Here is a 20466-nt window from a genome sequence, read left to right as displayed (position 1 = left end):
TTATTTAACACTTACTATACTCCAAAGGAATAGAATTACTGAGGATTCCATATACATTCCATTATTTCTGTGGTTGTAGTTTTACTTATTTTAATATAAAATTGGTATTACATAATTCTTCTGTGTAAATCAGCTTTGATTCCTGGTTTAAATACAAAGCATAATTCAGTTGCTTATATTTGGTCACTAAATTGCCCTTTGATTTGGTTAACAGTTGTTAATTATGCAATGTCAACTATCTTGCCGTCTGCTGAAAAGAATGGTAAATCTGCTGAGGTTCACCCCTTGGCCAGTTAACCAGTCAGCCTAACAGTTAAGTCAGGGAAATAAGTACAGGAACCAAGCAGCCAAGGTAAGTAGACTTGACACTGGGGAGCAGGAGGATTTGACACTGTGGCAGGGTGGTGCTCCAACTGTAAATTCACCCCAAGTTCTTAATGCCACTCTGAGCTCTCATTCTCTTCCCTTTGCCCTGCCAATCCAAACCTTCCACAAGATACTTCATCAGTATTCCCCTTTCTGTCTTAATAATAGGTTTGTGGCCTAGTTATATCTGTACTGCAGATTTGGTATGGAACCACTGCAGCCTGCACAAACCTAACCATGAGTGTCTCTAGCTCACGTTACCAACCCACAGAATCCTGCAAATGACCCCATATGGAATCCAGCAGTGTGCTTAGATAGTGTTATAATTGTTGCCGTATATCTACTTACATACTACAACCCTCACCCTTGGAATGAGGGATTGCTGGAATGATGCTAACTTTGTAATTTGGTGTTTTCAGTTGTAGCTGAACCAACCGAAAGAAGAAATCCCCAAAAGAAGAAAAACAAGAAGAAAAAAAAGAACAGAACCACACCACCATCTTTACCTGCTGAGATTGCTGCTGATCCTGAGCTGACCAAATACTGGGCACAGCGTTACAGACTGTTTTCTCGGTTTGATGAGGGGATTAAATTAGATAGAGGTATGTTATTAGCTGAAGCACGCAAACATTTCAGCATAAAGGTATTTAAACCTGCACTTTCATCATCTGATAAGAAACAACAAAGCAGAAGTGAATAATAATTTACATCAGTGTGGAATGTATGAACAAATTATAGTGAGCTGGTGCAGATTAGCATAGCTCATTGATTTCAATAGAGCTATGTTGATCTCTGCTGAGGATCTGCCACATATGTCAGACCTGATCTTTTCTGAAAATTGTGCTGCCTGTAATTATACCATATTCTGGTTGGTTAATTTGTGTCAGCAGTGATCTTCAGAAATCAGATGGCAAAAGGTGTAATCTGTATATGGCCAAATAAACTTCCGATGTTGAAATATGTTGATTACATGTCATGTTTGCATATTAAATGCTCTAAATTTAGTCAGTTGCTAAAATACAGCTTTACATAGATCAGTATGGGTTCTCCAAGGGAAAAAGTCATAAATTTGCAGAAAGACTAGCGATTGTAAAACAACTTCTTGTGGTTTTTTTTATCATCTTATTTCAAGCAGTCCCCATTTTCAAGCAGTCCCCATGTAAATATAAGGAGAAATATTAGGCATGTGGAATTTCAGTTATAAAGATCCATGTTCTGTCTTCTCTGCCATTTTATTTCAGCTCTGTTTCAATTTTAACAGAAATTCTGTGTGTGTTTGTAACAAAATGGCATTGTTGTGACTGAAGTGTAAACCATTATTTTTTCATCACAGTCTTGTAGAGCTTGATCCTATAAGGTGCTGAGCCTTTTGGCTCAATCTAGCACTGAAGTACATGTTTAGCTGTAATTACATGAGAAGGCTGACTTTAGTGGGACTACTCCTGGACTTAAAGTAACCCACTGTATCGAATTAGTATTCAGAACCTTACAGGATCAACCCCATAGTACCCTAGTAAAATGCATGGTACCAAAGTTGCTGGGCTTAATTTAATGTTCAGCCTCTGTTTAGTTCTTTTGAATGATTGATTTTGGAAACAATTGACAAATTTTCTCTCCATCCCTTCCCACACTGCCTCCATCAGAGGGTTGGTTTTCTGTCACACCTGAGAAGATTGCTAAGCATATTGCAAGCCGCATCAGGCAGTCCTTCAACTGTGATATAGTAGTGGATGCGTTCTGTGGAGTTGGAGGAAATGCTATTCAGTTTGCCTTGGCATCAAAAAGAGGTAATAATCTGTTTGTATAACGTGATTTCCCCACCCCATCCTCTGTTCTCTCTGCAAGCAGTCTTGATACTGGCTTTCTGCATGTGTTTTACCTTATTCATTATGTTCTACTGCGATATATACTATTGATGAATTTTTTTACTCCAGCATAAGCATGTCATTGTTTATATATTTGAAAAAAACAGGGCTGCTCTTGTATTTCTGCCGGGCATATTTTAATCAGTTTATTTTAGCCAAAGATGATCACTTGTTGCATTATTCAAAGTTATTTTATTTATCACGTGTTCTAGTAAAATAGCTAACCTGTATGATGTGTATATCCCAATCCCAAGTAGACTCCCATAGCTCTGTAGGGATTCGGCTGGGATAATTTAATATAAAAACAAATAACACAGGGGCTACAATACTGATTAAAATTAAAATGAATAATACAAATTAATGACGACCCTCCATTTTTTATTTGAATGAAGCTGCTGCAAAATTTCCAGTCTCCCACATCAGAGTGATGCAGAATCTAAGGAATTTGCTCCGGAAGTTAGCTCCATCTTGTAACAGACTTCCTGGGACAATGCCTATGACAAACTAAGGGGCATCGTTGACTGGCTCTGAGCAAAATGCCATCTAGTCCTCCCTAGCCAAAAGGAGCTGAAAAGAATTTGGGAGGAAAATGCTCTTCACTCTAACAAGTTAAGAAAAACAGTGTATAAGATATGTTCACAAGAATAGTTTTTCTCAAGAAATCATTTATCAGGTTTAATAATTCCACAGTCCCCAAGAATCTTTTAGGTTTTTTTTATTCAGTTGATCTGATTCTGATGAGGCCCAGAAAGTTAAGCTAATCAGCAGTGTATGTGTCAGGAGAGCAGCTTACAACTTCTTGTTTCCATGACAACTGTGCAGTATGCAATTTGTATGCCACTCATAAGCACATTACATATGGAGTATAAAATACTGCCAGTAATAGGAGCACATGCTGGTGCAGCTGAGCCAGTTGCTGCAAAGTAATATTAATCTAAAATTAGCATATTTTTACATTGCTAATCTATTGCTACTGCACTAATGAAGTGAAAGCAACTTCTTCAGTGAAAACATATAATAGTCAATATTCTGCTCCATGGCATCTGTCACTAAACATTCATGGGTGTGAAGCAGATTCATATTCTAGTGCTGAATATTTTCTGGGGAGGGAAGGTGATGTGATCTATGCTAAATCTGGCAGCTCACGTTCAGTTATTTCTGTAACAATTCTTTTAATCTAAACTTAGTTTTTTTCTTTATATTTTGTGGCTGAGTTTTGTGTAAATGTTTATACTATATCAGGAGCACACAGTTTCAGTTTACTTTTCAGAAGAGTTACTGATTAGTGTCATCTCTTGCAGCCTGTCTTTCATTTATTCTTGGGGTAAGATCAGCTGCCAGCCAAGTAGTTTGAGCCATGTATCCTAGCGGGTTTTGCTGGTGTCAAGGAAAGGAGTCTTTGCCCTCCCAGAATGCATTACCTACCAGGGCTCCAGCCCAGTGTTGAGTTGGTGGATCAACATAGTAGCAGATGCACAGTTCCAAATACCCCAGGTCAGGAACGCACAGGAAGCCATTGCAGAACTGTGCTTCACAGCATGTTTTGGGTATATACAACCACAGCCAGCTTTCCCAAATCTCACCTGCTTTCCCTCCTTCGTACAGTGTGAAACTCTACTGTTTCTGCAGTGTCTGGGAACCTCCGCTTTGCAGTGTTGGAGGGTAAGAATTTGCCCCTCTGAGGAAATAGTTTGGTGTGCTTCAGCAACAAGATTGAGATAATTGGCTGTTGGTATATGCCAAAAGGTATACATATTTATAGAAGTCACGATTGGGAACACAAAATTAGTGGGTTTATAAATGTGTTCTGCACCTGAGAACTACAATATAGCACCTTAACCAAAGGAACATCTTGTTTTGGCAAGCAATATGGACATCTGTCAGCTTGTGTGTTTCATAGTGTTAATTCTTTTTCCTTTCACCTTATTTTCAGTGATTGCGATCGATATTGACCCTGTTAAGATCAGTCTTGCCTGCAATAATGCAGAAGTGTATGGAGTAGCCGATCAGATAGACTTCATATGTGGAGACTTCATGCTGCTGGCTTCTCATATAAAAGCAGATGTTGTGTTCCTCAGCCCCCCGTGGGGGGGTCCTGACTACGCCACGGCAGAAATCTTTGATGTTAGAACAATGATATCGCCTGATGGATATCCTTTGAAAGTCGTATGTTCACAGCAATAGCTCTCACACATTAACAAGAGCTTCACTTCTTTTAGCAGGATAAAACAATGCAGGATTCTTTGGCTCTGTCTTGTTCTGTTGATAGTTTGGGCTCCTTTGAACTTGATTTAGAATTGCAGGTGCACAGCACTCTTGAAAATCAGGCCTTAGATGTGTGAGGTTGGATACCCAAAACTGAGGTGCTCAGAATTAGTGGACACACTTACAAAACTTGGTCCTTGGTGACTTGCCCATGCAGAGAGTAGTGTTAGAGCTGAGGTTAATGCTCAGGAGCACCTAGGTTCAAGATCAATGTGCAGTGGATGTAGAACACGTGTCTCCAAAAATGATCAAAAATAGTTGTTGATGTCGCTTTTGATCTTTTTCTTCTTTCAGTTAAAAAAAAAATGAAGTATATTTGTTTGAAAACATGATCTTGTTGCTTTGGATTTTTCATATGTTCCTTGCCTCTGTTTTTTTCCTTGAGGCCATGATCTTAAGTGACATGATCTTCTTCACATTAATCAGTTGCGGTGTTGCAACCAGAGGATTATGGGCAGATTTTTTCTCCTTCTGTAATAGAGGATTTGGTCTTACGGATTCAAATGAGGAGTAAGCAGCAGGAACATATGAAGACTCTTAAGCAACTGTTGCCTTTTTCTCATGCAACTGTACTTAATTATTAAAAATAAAAAAAAAACAAGTGGGTGAGAGTAGGCAAAGTTGTCTGAAAAGCAGACTTCTATTTCAAAAAAATTAATGAGACTGTGGTAGGTCTTTAAATCAGTGCATCACTGTTAATGGCATTTGTCATGCTGATAATAAAACCAAGATATTCTTAGTATTTTGCTTTGTTTTGATATCCGGCTTTTTGGCAAACAAGAAAACTTTTTTTCATGTAGGCAGCAATGCATAAAGCATGTGATAAGACCCATCTGCGGGCTATAGAAATACATCAGCTTTCTAAATTATAGTAAAAAGCCCCCAAACAAACATAGTGCCCTAATTACCTATCTGCATGTTTATTAGGTGATATGATTTGTATCAGATTTTTAAAAATACAGGCAATCTTTAATTAAATATAAATAAACTATACATCTATTCTTAAGATATTTTGTTCAAAATTGAAAAAAATAACCTGTTTTAAAAGTGTAAAACAGATAAATTCCGTTTTAAAAGCTAGAATTTCTACTAGCATTTCCCCATTTATAAATTATTTATAAAACATTCATCGAGTACTCCTGAGCTCCTTTCCAGTGTATTAAAATATTTCATATCAAAATATAAATTGATGTAACCAGACAACTTTCCCTAACTCAAAAAATTACCTACAAAAACACATGGGCTGTGTTTCAGAGTTAGTTACCTATTTTCTTATTGTTTTATGAAAAGTACATCCTATTTATTTAGAATCTTTTTCCAGACTGTCTAAAACATAGCAGATGACTGTATCCTAGGAAACCAATCAATAGCACAAAGCAGTCTTATTGTTACTGGATCATTTCTGTACTGATATTTTGTGGCATCCTGGTGGCCTCTTGGTAACTTTATATTGAGTGTGTGTGTGTATAACTTTAAATTAATCTTTTATATATGCGTGAGTAATTAGAAGGATCAAGCCATGATATGGGATAGAAAATAGCCAGCAAACGAAAAATGTGCGACAGTTTTAACAGGTACTATTTTCATTTTAAGAAACCATTTTAGTGAAACACTGACACATGAAACACTTCATAACATCTGGGCAAATTTATGGAATGTGAGGAGTTTATCCATTTTGGTAGTGCTAGGTCTGACATTTCAAAAGAGTATCTAATACGTAGCGCCAATAGACTAATTAGAAGAATGTAATGTCTCTAATCACTAGATTGGGGATATTCTAACATAGCAAATGAACCCATGTGAAGCTTTTATTTTTTCCTTTATTGGTCTCTACATTTGAAATTTTCAGGCTGTCCCAGAAGATCACAAACAACATTGTGTATTTCCTGCCACGCAATGCTGACATTGACCAGGTAAGTTATCATTCACAAGCAGCTTTCAGAAGCAACTTTGCTGATATAAATTGATTTTTGTAACCTTATTCAAATGAATCAGTTGTTGTAGTACAGGCCTATAGTTAATAACTTTTACCTTTACAACATATCGGGAAACTGGATAGTGAATAACTCATGTCAGTTTGTTTTTCCTTACTGCATTCTAGAACAACAGTACGTTACTCTCTCAATTTTGTGTGCCGCTCTCCTCCAAACTCCTATATGCTTCTGTCAGGGTGTGTAACTAATACTTCTTCATATCAATCAATCCAGTTATAGCATGTGTCTTTAACTAGCGCTGGACTTGAGGAGAGTTGTTGAATAATAAAGCTCAGTATTCAGATTTTCAGTACATAAAGAAAGCTGAAGAAAATCATTATACATCCTGGAATACCAACTTGAGTAGTGTCTTAGGTAATGTACAAAGTAAACATGTTTTGGGCTCTAGAATATCAGTGTGCTGCTAGAAGCAGAGCTGACATTAGTTACCTATGCAATTGCTTGTTCACATATAGGCAGCCCATGAACATAAATTACTAGATGATCCAGAGATATGAAAGATCATATAAACAAAATACTTGTTCTACCAGCATACACTTACTACAGGAATTTTCATTATTAAATTATGTCATGTGCAATGTGAAATTCATTGGCCATTATGAAGTGAGCTGTAGCTCATGAAAGTTTATGCTCAAATAAATTGGTTAGTCTCTAAGGTGCCACAAGTACTCCTTTTCTTTTTGCGAATACAGACTAACACGGCTGTTACTCTGAAACCTGTAAAGTGGAACAGTTATTGTCAGTATTAGTAGAAGCTAAATAATCCCTTTTGGTTGGGATATACTAATAACATTTGGTAAATAGGTATAGTGAATGTTCTGCACTGTATCTCTTCCAAGTGATTGACTTAATTTCCTCTCCTTACAGTATGCGTTAATCTATACAGAATTTGTAGTATAAGGCCAGAAGGGACCACTGTGATCTAGCCTGACCACTTGCATAACACAGGCCATAGAACCGTCGTGAATAAATTCCTGTTTCAAGTCCAGTAGCTGTGGTTGAACTAGAAAAATATCCAGTCTTGATTTTAAAATCTCCAGTGATGGAGAATCCACCACAGTCCTTGGTAAATCTTTCCAGTGGTTGATTATCATCACTATTAAAAATGTGCACCTTATTTCCAGGTTGATTTTGTCTAGCTTCAGCTTTCAGCCATTGGATCTTTTATATCTTTGTCTGCTAGATTGAACAGCCCATTGGTATCAAATTTCTGTTCCCCATTTAGATACTTGTAGATTGGCCAAGTCATCCTTTAACCTTCTTTTTCTTTGTTAGACTCAAGGATCTCAATCTATTTAGTATATCACTATAAAGCGTGTTTTCCAATCCTTTAATCATTCTTGTGGCTCTTCTCTGAAACCTCTCCAGTTTTTCAGCATCCTTCTTGAATTGTGGACACCAGGTGTGGACACACTATTTCAATAGTGGTTATACCAGTGCCAAATACAGAGGTAATATAATGTCTTTACTTCTACTCCATATTCCCCTGTTTACACGTCCCAGGTTCACTTTAGCCCTTTTGGTCATAACATCACACTGGGAGTTCATATTCAGCTGATTATCCACCATGACCCCCAAGTCGTCTTTAATCACTGTTTCACAGGATAAAGTCCTCTATCTTGTACATATGGCCTGCATTCTTTTTGTCTTGATATAGACCTAACATTTGGCCCTACTGAATGCATGTTGTTTGCTTGAACCCAATTTAGCAAGTGATTCAGATTGCTGAGTATTAGTGACATGTCCTGTTCATTATTTACCATTCCTGCAATCTTTTGTGTCATCTGCAAACTATCAGTGGTTTTGTTTTCTTCCAAATCACTTATACAGATGTTAAGTAGTGTTGCACCAAGAACCAATCCCTGTAGGACCCCACTAAAAAAATACCCGCTTTATGATAATTCCCAGTTTAGCTACATTTTGAGATGTTAATCAATTTTTAACCAATTTAATATGTGCCATATTGATATTGTAGCATTCTAGTTTCTGAATTTAAGTTTAGTGCTGTACCAAGTCAAATGACTTACAGAAGTTTATTACATCAATGCAATAACCTTTATCAACCAAACGTGTAATTTCATCAAAGAGAGATTTTTGTCAAGTTAGATCTTGTCAAGTTAGTTCTCCATCACTGGAAATTTTAATTCAAGATTGGATGTTTTACTAAAAGATATGTGTATCATAGAATATCAGGGTTGGAAGGGACCTCAGGAGGTCATCTAGTCCAACTCCCTGTTCAAAGCAGGACCAAGAATTGTTTTGTGGAAATCCTGTAGCTTGTGTTACCCAGCTCAGACTAGGTGATCACAATGATTCCTTCTGGTCACGAAATCTATGAATCATAATAGAAGTCTTGGGCAGAGTCAGGAAAAGAATCCAGCCCTCTTCTGTCTCACTGTACTGCCTTAACTACAAGAGAACGTCCATACTCTGCTTAGAACTTTGTCTAATTCACTGTCCATCCTGTGCACTGAATGAGGCATGCCTGCTGTAGAACAGACAATTTTTAACTACATCCTCATATACTATTATGATGCATGGTGGCTGAACCATTTGAGCTGAAACTTTAAACTAAAATCTTCACCTTGAGGCAAAGAGCAAGCACGGAAAACTTCTGCCTGAAAAATTAATCTTTGGCAGAGTTTTATGAGCAGTTGAAAATGGAATCATATAGTGTTAGGCTCCCTCATCAATAAGCATCACTACCAGCTCTGTCTGTAATGTGAAAAGGTGTTTGGTAAGTGTGACCCAAGGTGCCTAGGGTAGCCCACACTGAAAAAGGTCAGGCTGCAAAAAGGAGAGTAGATTCTCCTAAAGCTGGTGGTTAACACTGTAGTTAGATTCACCAATCAGTCACAGACTGTGCTCCTGATCTCCCACACTGGTTATCAAGAAGCTGACAAAAAGAAATTACACAGCCCCCTTTATTGCATTCCAGTTTCTGACTTCCAGTCAGCAAATAGGTCCAGCAAAGTGAGAAGTTATTTAAAACTCTATTCTAAACTGTATTTAAAACTACACAAAATGTTCTTCCGATCCCCAGAGGGCCAGCCACATTACCAGATCAATACTAGTTTGGATCTTACCCAGAATACCACTCTGCCAGCCAATCCTTTAGTATCTAAAACAAAGGCTTATTAAAAAAGAACAAGAAGAGAGTTGTTAAATGGTCAAAGCAATCAGAGAAGCAGGATGGAAGACAAAATGGAGGTGATGCAACTGCCTTTTTGTACAAGCCACATGGCAAAGGATATATCCTCTGTCCCAAACACAAGCTCACAGCACATGGGCATGGAAAAGTTCTTGGGAGTCCCCTGTCCACAGACATGTCCTGCTGACTCAAAGGCATAGCCCCTGGCTTCTCTCAATGGGTTCATTAATACACCTGGATTACCCTTGATGGGCCATCAAACGGGCTAGATAGTGCTGATGCCAGTTTGTCTGAGGGTGTCACCCAGAAACACAGCACAGGTTTGAGATGCAGGTATATTACATGTATTTATAACTCATGGTACAAAGATGATACATATAAACAAGATTACCATACTTAGCAAATCATAACTTTTCCACTGATACCTTACATGGCGTATCTTGTAAGAGTCATTGCAATTTTATAATATTGGTATCAATAATATAAATGACAAGGAGTCCGGTGGCACCTTAAAGACTAACAGATTTATTTGAGCTTAAGCTTCTGCGGAGCTTCTTACCACAAGTGAGGTAATGAGCCAGCCACTCCCAGTCCCTATTCAAGCCCAAATTAATGGTATTAAATTTGCAAATGAATTCTAGTTCTGCTGTTTCTCTTTGAAGTCTGTTTCTGAAGTTTTTTTGTTCAAGTATAGCTACTTTCGAATCTGTTATAGAACGTCCAGGAAGATTGAAGCGTTCTCCCACTGGTTTTTGTGTGTTACCATTCCTGATGTCCAATTTGTGACCATTTATTCTTTTATGTAGGGACTGTCCGGTTTGGTCAGTGTACCTGGCAGGGGGGCATTGTTGGCACATGATGGCATATATAACATTAGTAGACATGCAGGTGAATGAGCCTCTGATGGTGTGGCTGATGTGGTTGGGTCCTCTGATGGTGTCACTAGAGTAGATATGGGGACAGAGTAGGCAAAAAGGTTTGCTACAGGGATTGGTTCCTGGGTTAGTGATTCTGTGGTGTGTAGTTGCTGGTGAGTATTTGCTTCAGGTTGGGGGGCTGTCTGTAAGCGAGGACTGGCCTGTCTCTCAAGGTCTATGAGAGTGAGGGATAAGTTGTAGATAGTTGATAATGTGCTGGAGAGGTTTTAGCTGGGGACTGTACGTGATGGCCAGTAGTGTTCTGTTATTTTCCTTGTGGGGCCTGTCCTGTAGTAGGTGATTTCTGGGTACCCGTCTTGCTCTGTCAATCTTTTCTCACTTCCCCAGGTGGGTATTGTAGTTTAAGAATGCTTGATAAAGATCTTGTAGGTGTTTCGTCTCTCTCTGAGGGATTGGAGCAAATGCGGTTGTATCTTAGAGGTTGGCTGTAGACAATGGATGGTGTGAGGTATCCTGGATGGAAGTTGGAAGCATGTAGGTAAGTATAGCGGTCAGTAGGTTTCCGGTATAGGGTGGTGGTTATGTGACCATCACTTGTTTGCACTGTAGTGTCCAGGAAGTGGATCTCTTGTGTGGATTGGTCTAGGCTGAGGTTGATGGTGGGATGGAAATTGTTGAAATCTAGGTGGAATTCTTCAAGGGCCTCCTTCCCGTGAGTCCATATGATGAAGATGTCATTAATGGAGCGGAAGTAGAGGAGGGGCGCTAGGGGACAAGAGCTGAGGAAGCGTTGCTCTAAGTCCGCCATAAAGATGTTGGCATACTGTGGGGCCATGCGGGTACCCATAGCAGTGCCACTGACGTGAAGGTGTAAGTTGTCCCGAAATCTGAAATGGTTGTGGGTGAGGACAAAGTCACAAAGCTCAGCCACCAGGTGTGCCGTGGCCTCATCAGGGATACCGTTCTTGACAGCTTATAGTCCATCCTCATGTGGAATATTGGTATAAGGAGCTTCTACATTCATGGTGGCCAGGATGGTGTTTTCAGAAAGATCACCAATGCATTGTAGTTTCCTCAGAAAATTGGTGGTGTCTTGAAGATAGCTAAGTGTGCTGGTAGCGTAGGGTTTGAGAAGAGAGTCCAAATAGTTAGATAATCCTGCTGTAAGAGTGCCGATGCCTGAAATGATGGTCCATCCAGAGTTTCCAGGTTTATGGATCTTGGGTAGCAGATAAAATACCCCTGGTCAGGGCTCTAGGGCTGTATCCGTGTAGCTTTGTTCCCGTGCTGTAGCAGGGAGTTTCTTGAGCAGATGGTGTAGTTTCTTTTGGTACTCCTCCGTGGGGTCAGAGGATTGTGGCCTGTAGAATGTGGTGTTGAAGAGTTGCCTAGCAGCCTCCTGTTCATAATCCGACCTGTTCATGATGACTACAGCACTTCCTTTGTCAGCCCTTTTTATTATAATATCAGAGTTGTTTCTGAGGCTGTGGATGGCGTTGCGTTCTGTACGGCTGAGGTTATGAGGCAAATGGTGCTGGCTGTTCACAATTTCAGCCTGTACACGTCTGCAAAAGCACTCTATGTAGAAGTCCAGTCTGTCATTTCGACCGTGCAGAGGAGTCCACGCTGAATTCTTCTTGTAGTGTTGGTAGGAGGGTTCCTGTGGGTCAGTGCATTGGTCAGTGGTGTGTTGAAAATATTCCTTAAATTGGAGACGACGAAAGTAGGCTTCCAGATCACCGCAGAATTGTATCATGTTTGTGGGGGTGGTGGCGCAGAAAGAGAGTCCCCGAGATGGGACAGACTCTTCCGCTGGGCTAAGTGTGTGGTTGGATAGATTAACAATATTGTTAGGTGAGTTGAGGGTACCACTGTTGTAGCCCCCTGTGGCGTGTAGGAGTTTAGATAGTTTACTGTCTCAGATAGCTTACTGTTTCAGAAACAGACTTCAAAGAGAAACAGCAGAACTAAAATTCATTTGCAAATTTAACACCATTAATTTGGGCTTGAATAGCGACTGGGAGTGGCTGGCTCATTACAGAAGCAGCTTTGCCTCTTCTGGAATTGACACCTCCTCATCTATTGTTGGGAGTGGACTACATCCAGCCTGATCGAATTGGCCCTGTCAACACTGGTTCTCCACTTGTGAGGTAACTCCGTTCTCTTCATGTGTCAGTATATTTATGTCTGCATCTGTAACTTTCACTCCATGCATCTGAAGAAGTGAGGATTTTACCCACAAAAGCTTATGCTCAAATAAATCTGTTAGTCTTTAAGGTGCCACCGGACTCCTTGTTGTTTTTGTGGATACAGACTAACACAGCTATCCCCTGATACTCAATAATATAAATGGTCACCCATATTCCATACATCATCAGAGTAAGTACTAATGCAGAAGGATTATTCCGGAAAAATTGTGCCCATCCCAGTTTATAAACAGCAGGGTTTTTAGAATGTTTTGTTCAGGATATAAGAAGACAAACAAATTGGTTTTTAGTTTTCATTCTTTCTTCCCCTCACTATTACTTAAATAACATTACGTTTGTTTAGTGCTGGAGTGTACAAGGTGGCAAAACACAAAAAAGCAAAAGAAGTAGAATAGGCAATCCCATCCCCCAGAGAACTTCTAATGAGATTTGTCATACAGGATCAGGCCATTGGTCCTTCAAGTCTGGTATCTTGCCTACAGGAGCGGCCAATTTCTAATTTTATTTTTTAACTGGGGGGGTGGAAAAATCCATAATGTACCAAGCCAATTTGTGCTATGTTGTACACGGCAGGGCAATTCCTAAATGATCCCAATGGAGGTCAGTTGCACCCTGAATTATAAGGTTTTATTACCTCTATATTACGATGAGCAATTACAGACATTGTTGTTGGCCATATAACTATTCATCCCCTTTTTGGTTCCACCTACAATATCTGGCTCTGCAACCTGTGATGTTCATTCTGTGTGGAATTCACAGTGTGCAGCATAAAGTGTTTCTTTTTAATCATTTTTAAATTTAGTCTGCCATTAATCTTTAATTTAGTGCTTGTTTTATGTGAAGGCTTGGAAGGATTAGGTTTTTACTGGTAAATATCTATGAACATCGATTTCACTGTACACATACAAACTGATGAAGAGATATTTCTGTTGATAATCAAAATTTAGGCAATGTAAGAAAAATGCTGCTTGAGAAGCTAGTTTAATGTAAGGCTGTTTACTTTGTCATCATCATGTCAACATATACAATTTGTGTTTTACGTTATAAAGCTTCAGCTTTTTGAACCTCAACATCTGTTGTTCTAAAATTATTCTTATCCTGATTGTCTGCCCTCCCATAATTTCCCACAACTGTGAAAATTTAAAATTGATAACAATAAAAGCTGAAAATAGTGTGTCAATTATTTTTAAAAATTGAATTCTATCAAGGCCATTTGTGTGACATCTGTAATTAGGAAGCACTAGTGTATATATACTACTGTATCCCTTGATAATCTTTCATAATCTTGTTGCTGTTCAAAAAAGAAAAAGGAGAAAAATGCAAGAACAGATGTTTGACATTATATTTGTAGAAATGGAAAATGCTTCACTTCTCTCTCTTACCATTTGGGAAGGTTATCTTCCATATATGCACGTAGAATTAATACTCCTTATCAAATCTTCTCCGTGTGCTGGCCAATGTAGTAAACGTCCTTACCCTAGATGGCTATTTGGAGCCTACTGCCCTAGTAGATGGCAGGCAGAAACTTCCAATATAAGCAGTATCACAGCATGAAACAAGAAGCGGGAGAGGAAGTACAAAAAAAGCTCAAAGGGAATCTTCGCATAGGATCGCTCATTTGATGAATGAGAGTGGTCAGTTCTTCAGTGCCCTAGCACTGTCACACGTTGACACTGTCTGCTGTGTTAGCCATGCACAAGACTGTAGAGTATTAAAACATCTGGAGGCTGAAAGAGGCAGATTAATGAAATAAGATGAAATGCATGGGCGGCTAGTGACTCGACTGTTGGGGGAGGCTAGCCCCCAGCCCCTCCCCTTGTGCCCAATGCCCCGCCCCTCCCCATCTGCCCCTCTCTTCTGCCCTTCCCTGTGTCACAGGAGCCCAGAGCACCCCCACCGCGGCCCCCAGCACTGGGCGGACAGGGGGCAAGGTCCTAGTCATGGTGTGCTGGGCAACAGTGCTATGGGCCCTGCCTACGATACCCACTGCCCATGGTCAAATGTTACTTTTGAGGAGAATAAAGATGGGGAAAACAAATAGTTTGTTGGGGAAACTCTGATTTGGACATTTTAAACAATATTGGGTGACTAGATTCTGACCTTCTAGGTTTGCAAAGAAAACTTTAAAAAGCTAAGTTTGATTCGTACAAATTCTTTACAGACTTTTTCTTAAGATTTGTGTTTTCCAGAGTCAGAAAAAGGTGTGGTTTTAATTTGGTTGCTCTCATATTATTTTATAATAATAATTTAGGCATTTAGGTGCCAAAATTTCTTTTCAGAATGGAAGTTAGGCTCCTAAATCATTTAGGAGTTGCAACACTAAGTGCCACAGCGCCTAAATACTTCTAAAAATCTGGGCCGTACCCCCTAGTTTAGACAATGTACTACACCTTCAAAAGCATTTTATGTGTCTATAGTCAACCTTAGGGAAGAGCTGATACACTTTTCCCCCAGTCTATATAGTCAAGTGTTTGGGCCTTGTCTACAGACAAATTGCACTGATTGAACTAAGCTGATTTTAGTTAAATTTGATTTAGTTAAAGGTGCAAACCCCTGGGCAAATATACTTTTTCTGATGTATCCGGTTTTAAACCTATATAGCTTACACCTGTAAACTTACCAATGCAGCCTAAACCAATACAAACCAGGTGTAACCATGGTGCAACTTTTCCTATGTCTACACGGGGGGAAAGGGGTATTTTTCTTTTTACAACTAGATAGCCGTGTTGCTGGAAAATCCTAGTACAGATAAAGCAAGTGGTAAGTTTATTTTGCTCTAGCTGGTCAGGTTGAACTCCAGGCTCATTTCTAGGATTCATCTTGACCAGCTACATTGAGGTAAAACAGACACTTTCCTTTTCTATACTAGCTGTGTGTTTAATAAAATAACCCCAAACTCTTAGAGTCTAGTGTCGATGGGACTGCCTTCGTGTGCTGAGTAGGCCTTACTGGTAAAACTCTTTTGCCTTAAATTTGGGGCTTGTCTACACTACTGCTTAAGTTGATGTGTGAAAAAGCCACCCCTCTGAGCAACGTAAGTGGACTTAAAGCGGCATCCACACCGCGCTGTGTCGACAGGAGATGCTTTCCCACTGATCGCTTCCGTCTCTCATTGAGGTGGAGTAATTATGCCTAGGGCTCCGTGTTTTGTCCTGGAGGTTGTGGAAGTCCATGACTTTCCGAGACCTCCATGACTTTTGCAGGGGCCAGTTTGGCTGATCCCAGGGCACAGCCACACCAGCCACTGTTCTAGCAGCCCCCGACAGCAGTCCCGGGGTAGCCAGATCATCCGCAGTCCCCAGCCGGCTGGAGCAGCTGTGGTCCACTGGCCCTGCACCCCCACCCCTGCAGCGATGCCCCACTCCCTGCAGCAGCCTCCCAGCCCACTCCACCCCAAGATTTAGTCACAGGTGTTTTTAGTACAAGTCATGGACAGGTCACGGGCTGTGAATTTTTGTTTATTGCCCATGACCTGTCCATGACTTGTACTAAAAACACCTGTGACTAAATCATAGGTTTAATTATGCCGATAGGAGAGCACTCTCCCATCGGCATAGCGTGTCTTCCCCAGACACACTACAGTGGAGTACACTAGCCCTAGGTAAGGTGCAATTTATCAAATTGTTTCTCTTCTGTTAATTCATCTATCTCTAGAGGGAGCAGTAGTATTAATAAAACATGGGGAAAAGTGTTAAAGAAATTTACAAGAAACTTCAAATCAGCGGCACTGCTATGGGTACCTGCATGGCCCCACAGTATGCCAACATTTTTTATGGCTGACTTAGAGCAACGCTTCCTCAGCTCTCGTCCCCTAATGCCCCTACTGTACTGGCGCTACATTGAGGACATCTTCATCATCTGGACCCATGGAAAAGAAGCCCTTGAGGAATTCCACCATGATTTCAACAATTGCCATCCCACCATCAACCTCAACCTGGTCCAGTCCACACAAGAGATCCACTTTCTGGACACTACAGTGCTAATAAGCGATGGTCACATAAACACCACCCTATACCGGAAACCTACTGACTGCTATTCCTACCTACATGCCTCCCTCTTTCATCCGGACCACACCACACGATCCATTATCTACAGCCAAGCTCTATGATACAACCACATTTGCTCCAACCCTTCAGACAGAGACAGACACCTACGAGATCTCTCTCAAGCATTCTTACAACTTCAGTACCCACCTGCTGATGTGAAGAAATAGATTGACGGAGCCAGAAGAGTACCCAGAAGTCACCTACTACAGGACAGGACCAACAAAGAAAATAACAGAACACCACTAGCCATCGCTTTCAGCCCCCAACTAAAACCTCTCCAACGCATTATCAAGGATCTACAACCTGTCCTGAAGGACGACCCATCACTCTCATACATCTTGGGAGACAGGCCAGTCCTTGCTTACAGACAGCCCCCCAACCTGAAGCAAATACTCACCAGCAACCACACACCACACAACAGAACCACTAACCCAGGAACCTATCCTTGCAACAAAGCCCGTTGCCAACTATGTCCACATATCTATTCAGGGGACACCATCATAGGGCCTAATCACATCAGTCACACTATTAGAGGCTCGTTCACCTGCACATCTACCAATGTGATATATGCCATCATATGCCAGCAATGCCCCTCTGCCATGTACATTGGTCAAACTGGACAGTCTCTATGTAAAAGAATAAATGGACACAAATCAGACGTCAAGAATTATAACATTCAAAAACCAGTTGGAGAACACTTCAATCTCTTTGGTCACTCGATTACAGACCTAAAAGTGGCAATTCTTCAACAAAAAAACTTCGAAAACAGACTCCAACGAGAGACTGCTGAATTGGAATTAATTTGCAAACTGGATACAATTAACTTAGGCTTGAATAGAGACTGGGAGTGGATGGGTCTTTACACAACGTAAAACTATTTCCCCTTGTTTATTCCCCCCCCCCCCCCACTGTTCCTCAGACATTCTTGTCAACTGCTAGAAATGGCCCACCTTGACTATCACTACAAAAGGTTCCCCCACCCACTCTCCTGCTGGTAATAGCTCACCTTAAGTGATCACGCTGGTTACAGTGTGTATGGTAACACCCATTGTTTCATGTACTCTATGTATATAAATCTCCCCACTGTATTTTCCACTGAATGCATCCGATGAAGTGAGCTGTAGCTCACGAAAGCTTATGCTCAAATAAATTTGTTAGTCTCTAAGGTGCCACAAGTACTCCTTTTCTTTTTACAAGAAACTGTTTTGCTTTTTTTAAATCCCGTCAAATTTACCTGCCTATGATTGTGATCTTTTGTTACAAGAATAATTTTTCATGTGTTGCATTTTTAGGTCAAATTGAAGATGAACAGCCCCAGTAAAATATGAAAGACCTGTTTTTAACTTTTTTAAAGAAGATTCTATTTATGCTAATTATAAATCTTAATTTCCTTGTTTTTAAGCACTCTTTTAGGGCTGTCGATTAATTGCAGTTAATTCATACGATTAACTCAAAAGAATTAATCGCAGTTTTAATCGCCCTGTTAAACAGTAGAATGCCAATTGAAATTTATTAAATATTTTGGATGTTTTTCTGGCCTTTTATATATATTGTAATCTATGTTGCAATTGAAATCAAGAGTATATTATTTTTTATTACAAATATTTGCATTGTAAAAATGATAAAAGAAATATTATTTTTCAATTCATACAAGTACTGTAGTGCAATATCTTTGTCCTGAAAGTGCAACTTACAAATCTAATTTTTTTTTGTTACATAACTGCACTCAAAACCAAAACAATGTAAAACTTCAGAGTCTACAAGTGACTGAACTTCTTGGGGGACAATTGTATGTCCCCTGCTCTGTTTTACCCGCATTCTATATATTTCATGTTATAGCAGTCTTGGATGTTGACCCAGTACATGTTGTTCATTTTAAGAACGCTGTCACTCTAGATTTGACAAACACAAAGAAGGTACCAAGGTGAGATTTCTAAAGATAGCTACAGCACTCGACCCAAGGTTTAAGAATCTTCCAAATCTGAGAGGGATGAAGTGTGGAGCATGCTTTCAGAAGTCTGAAAAGAACAACACTCCAATGTAGAAACTACAGAACCTGAACCACCAAAAAAGAAAATCAGTCTTCTGCTGATGGCATCTGACTCAAATAATGAAAATGAACATGCATCAGTCTGCACCTCTTTGGATGGTAATCGAGCAGGACAGCATGGACGCATGTTCCCAGGAATGGTGGTTGAAGCATGAAGGGACATATGAATCTTTAGCGCATGTGGCACATAAATATCTTGCGACGCCGGCTACAACAGTGCCATGAGAACGCCTGTTCTCACTTTCAGGAGACATTGTAAACAAGAAATGGGTAGCATTATCTCCTGCAAATGTAAACAAACTTGTTTGTCTGAGCAATTGGCTGAACTTCAAGAAATAGGACTGAGTGAACTTGTAGGCTCTAAAGTTTTTTACATTGTTTTATTTTTGAATGCAGGTTTTTTTGTACATAATGCTACATTTTAAAGTTTTTAACTTTCATGATAAAGAGATTGCACTACAGGTGACTTGAGAAATACTATTTTTGTTTTTTTTTACAGTGCAAATACTTGTAATCAGAAATAAATATAAAGTGAGCACTGTACACTTTGAATTCTGTGTGGTAATTGAAATCAATATATTTGAAAATGTAGAAAACATCCAAAAATATTTAAATAAATGGTATTCTATTATTGTTTAACAGCGCGATTAATCGTGATTTATTTTTTTAATTGTTTGACAGCCCTACATTCTGTATGTGTGACATACTTCATGGTGCTGAATCTCCTTGCATCACGATTTTAATGCACCGAGTATATTTTCTCTTTTTTAAAAAAAATAAATCCAGAACTAGCATTTTCAAAGTATCAAAACTATCAATCAAACGATTTAACAAGACTTGGATTGAGAGATCACTTTAATTGGCTGCTAGTTGTACGTTTACATACCGTAGCACAAAATTTCAGCCGGAAAAACTCTTCCGGAGAAACAGGTTTAATGAAAAGGATTAGAGTCACAGCTTCAGAGAGACTTCCTTGTTCTCTTTAGGGTATTTGTTTTGTTTGTTTTACAGTTTCCAAAATCAAGCGCAGTGGAAACTCTGTGTACATTCAGATAGTTGAAGAACCCCACTGACTTCTTCTGGTGACTTGTTCACTTACAATGTTTTTTCAAACCAAGTAGTAAAACCATCAGGATCGGGGAGCAGAACTTGCCCCTAAGGTAGTAGTGCTGGCTCTTTTCATAGCTTGTTTTTTCTTTAGGGGATTTTGCTACTCTCTCTTGAAATGTTGCAACCTTTTATACTTGCTGAGAAAGAGCATATTGTTGAGCATATTGTACTTGTAGGGGGAATTCTGTGCCAAAAAATTAAAAATTCTGCACACTATATTTGAAAATTCTGCATATTGTATTTGTGAAAATAACACAATATAATTATGCCAGTTACAATTATTTTGGTAATTTATTTCAAAATATCTGTCCGCAAGTATGTCTGTACCAGAATCTTCTTTTTTTGTCTGCATTGTTAATTTTTTTTTGACAAACAGATTCCTGATTATGCATATTAATATAGAACTTTGTATAATTCATTTAAAAAAACGCCCTCCTTATATTATATGTTCTATTGAGATTCTGCATGTGACACCTCTGATTAAAACTGTAGGATTTTTAACCTGGCAAAAAGAAAGCAAATTGGAATAGCTTA

General features: G+C 39.5%; 1 protein-coding gene across 3 annotated transcripts in view; it reads left to right on the top strand.

Annotated features, from left to right (window-relative positions):
• TGS1 (trimethylguanosine synthase 1) overlaps positions 1 to 20466 on the top strand; it is a 49547-nt gene that overhangs the window by 20216 nt on the left and 8865 nt on the right. For 2 of the 3 annotated variants that reach the window (XM_073331138.2, XM_073331141.2), the window contains 4 exons: positions 786 to 968; positions 2010 to 2153; positions 4165 to 4383; positions 6333 to 6409. In XM_073331138.2, coding sequence (XP_073187239.2) covers positions 786 to 968; positions 2010 to 2153; positions 4165 to 4383; positions 6333 to 6409 — 623 coding nt within the window. Of the gene's footprint in view, positions 1 to 785; positions 969 to 2009; positions 2154 to 4164; positions 4398 to 6332; positions 6410 to 20466 lie in introns of all 3 variants that reach the window. The other variant, XM_073331140.2, reaches the window with a different exon arrangement.

This window comes from Lepidochelys kempii, chromosome 2 (genome assembly GCF_965140285.1).
Source record: "Lepidochelys kempii isolate rLepKem1 chromosome 2, rLepKem1.hap1, whole genome shotgun sequence".
In the NCBI taxonomy this organism is placed as follows: Eukaryota; Metazoa; Chordata; order Testudines; family Cheloniidae; genus Lepidochelys; species Lepidochelys kempii.
The sequence above is the reverse complement of the archived record's forward strand: the minus strand, read 5'-3'. Positions and strand labels throughout refer to the sequence as shown.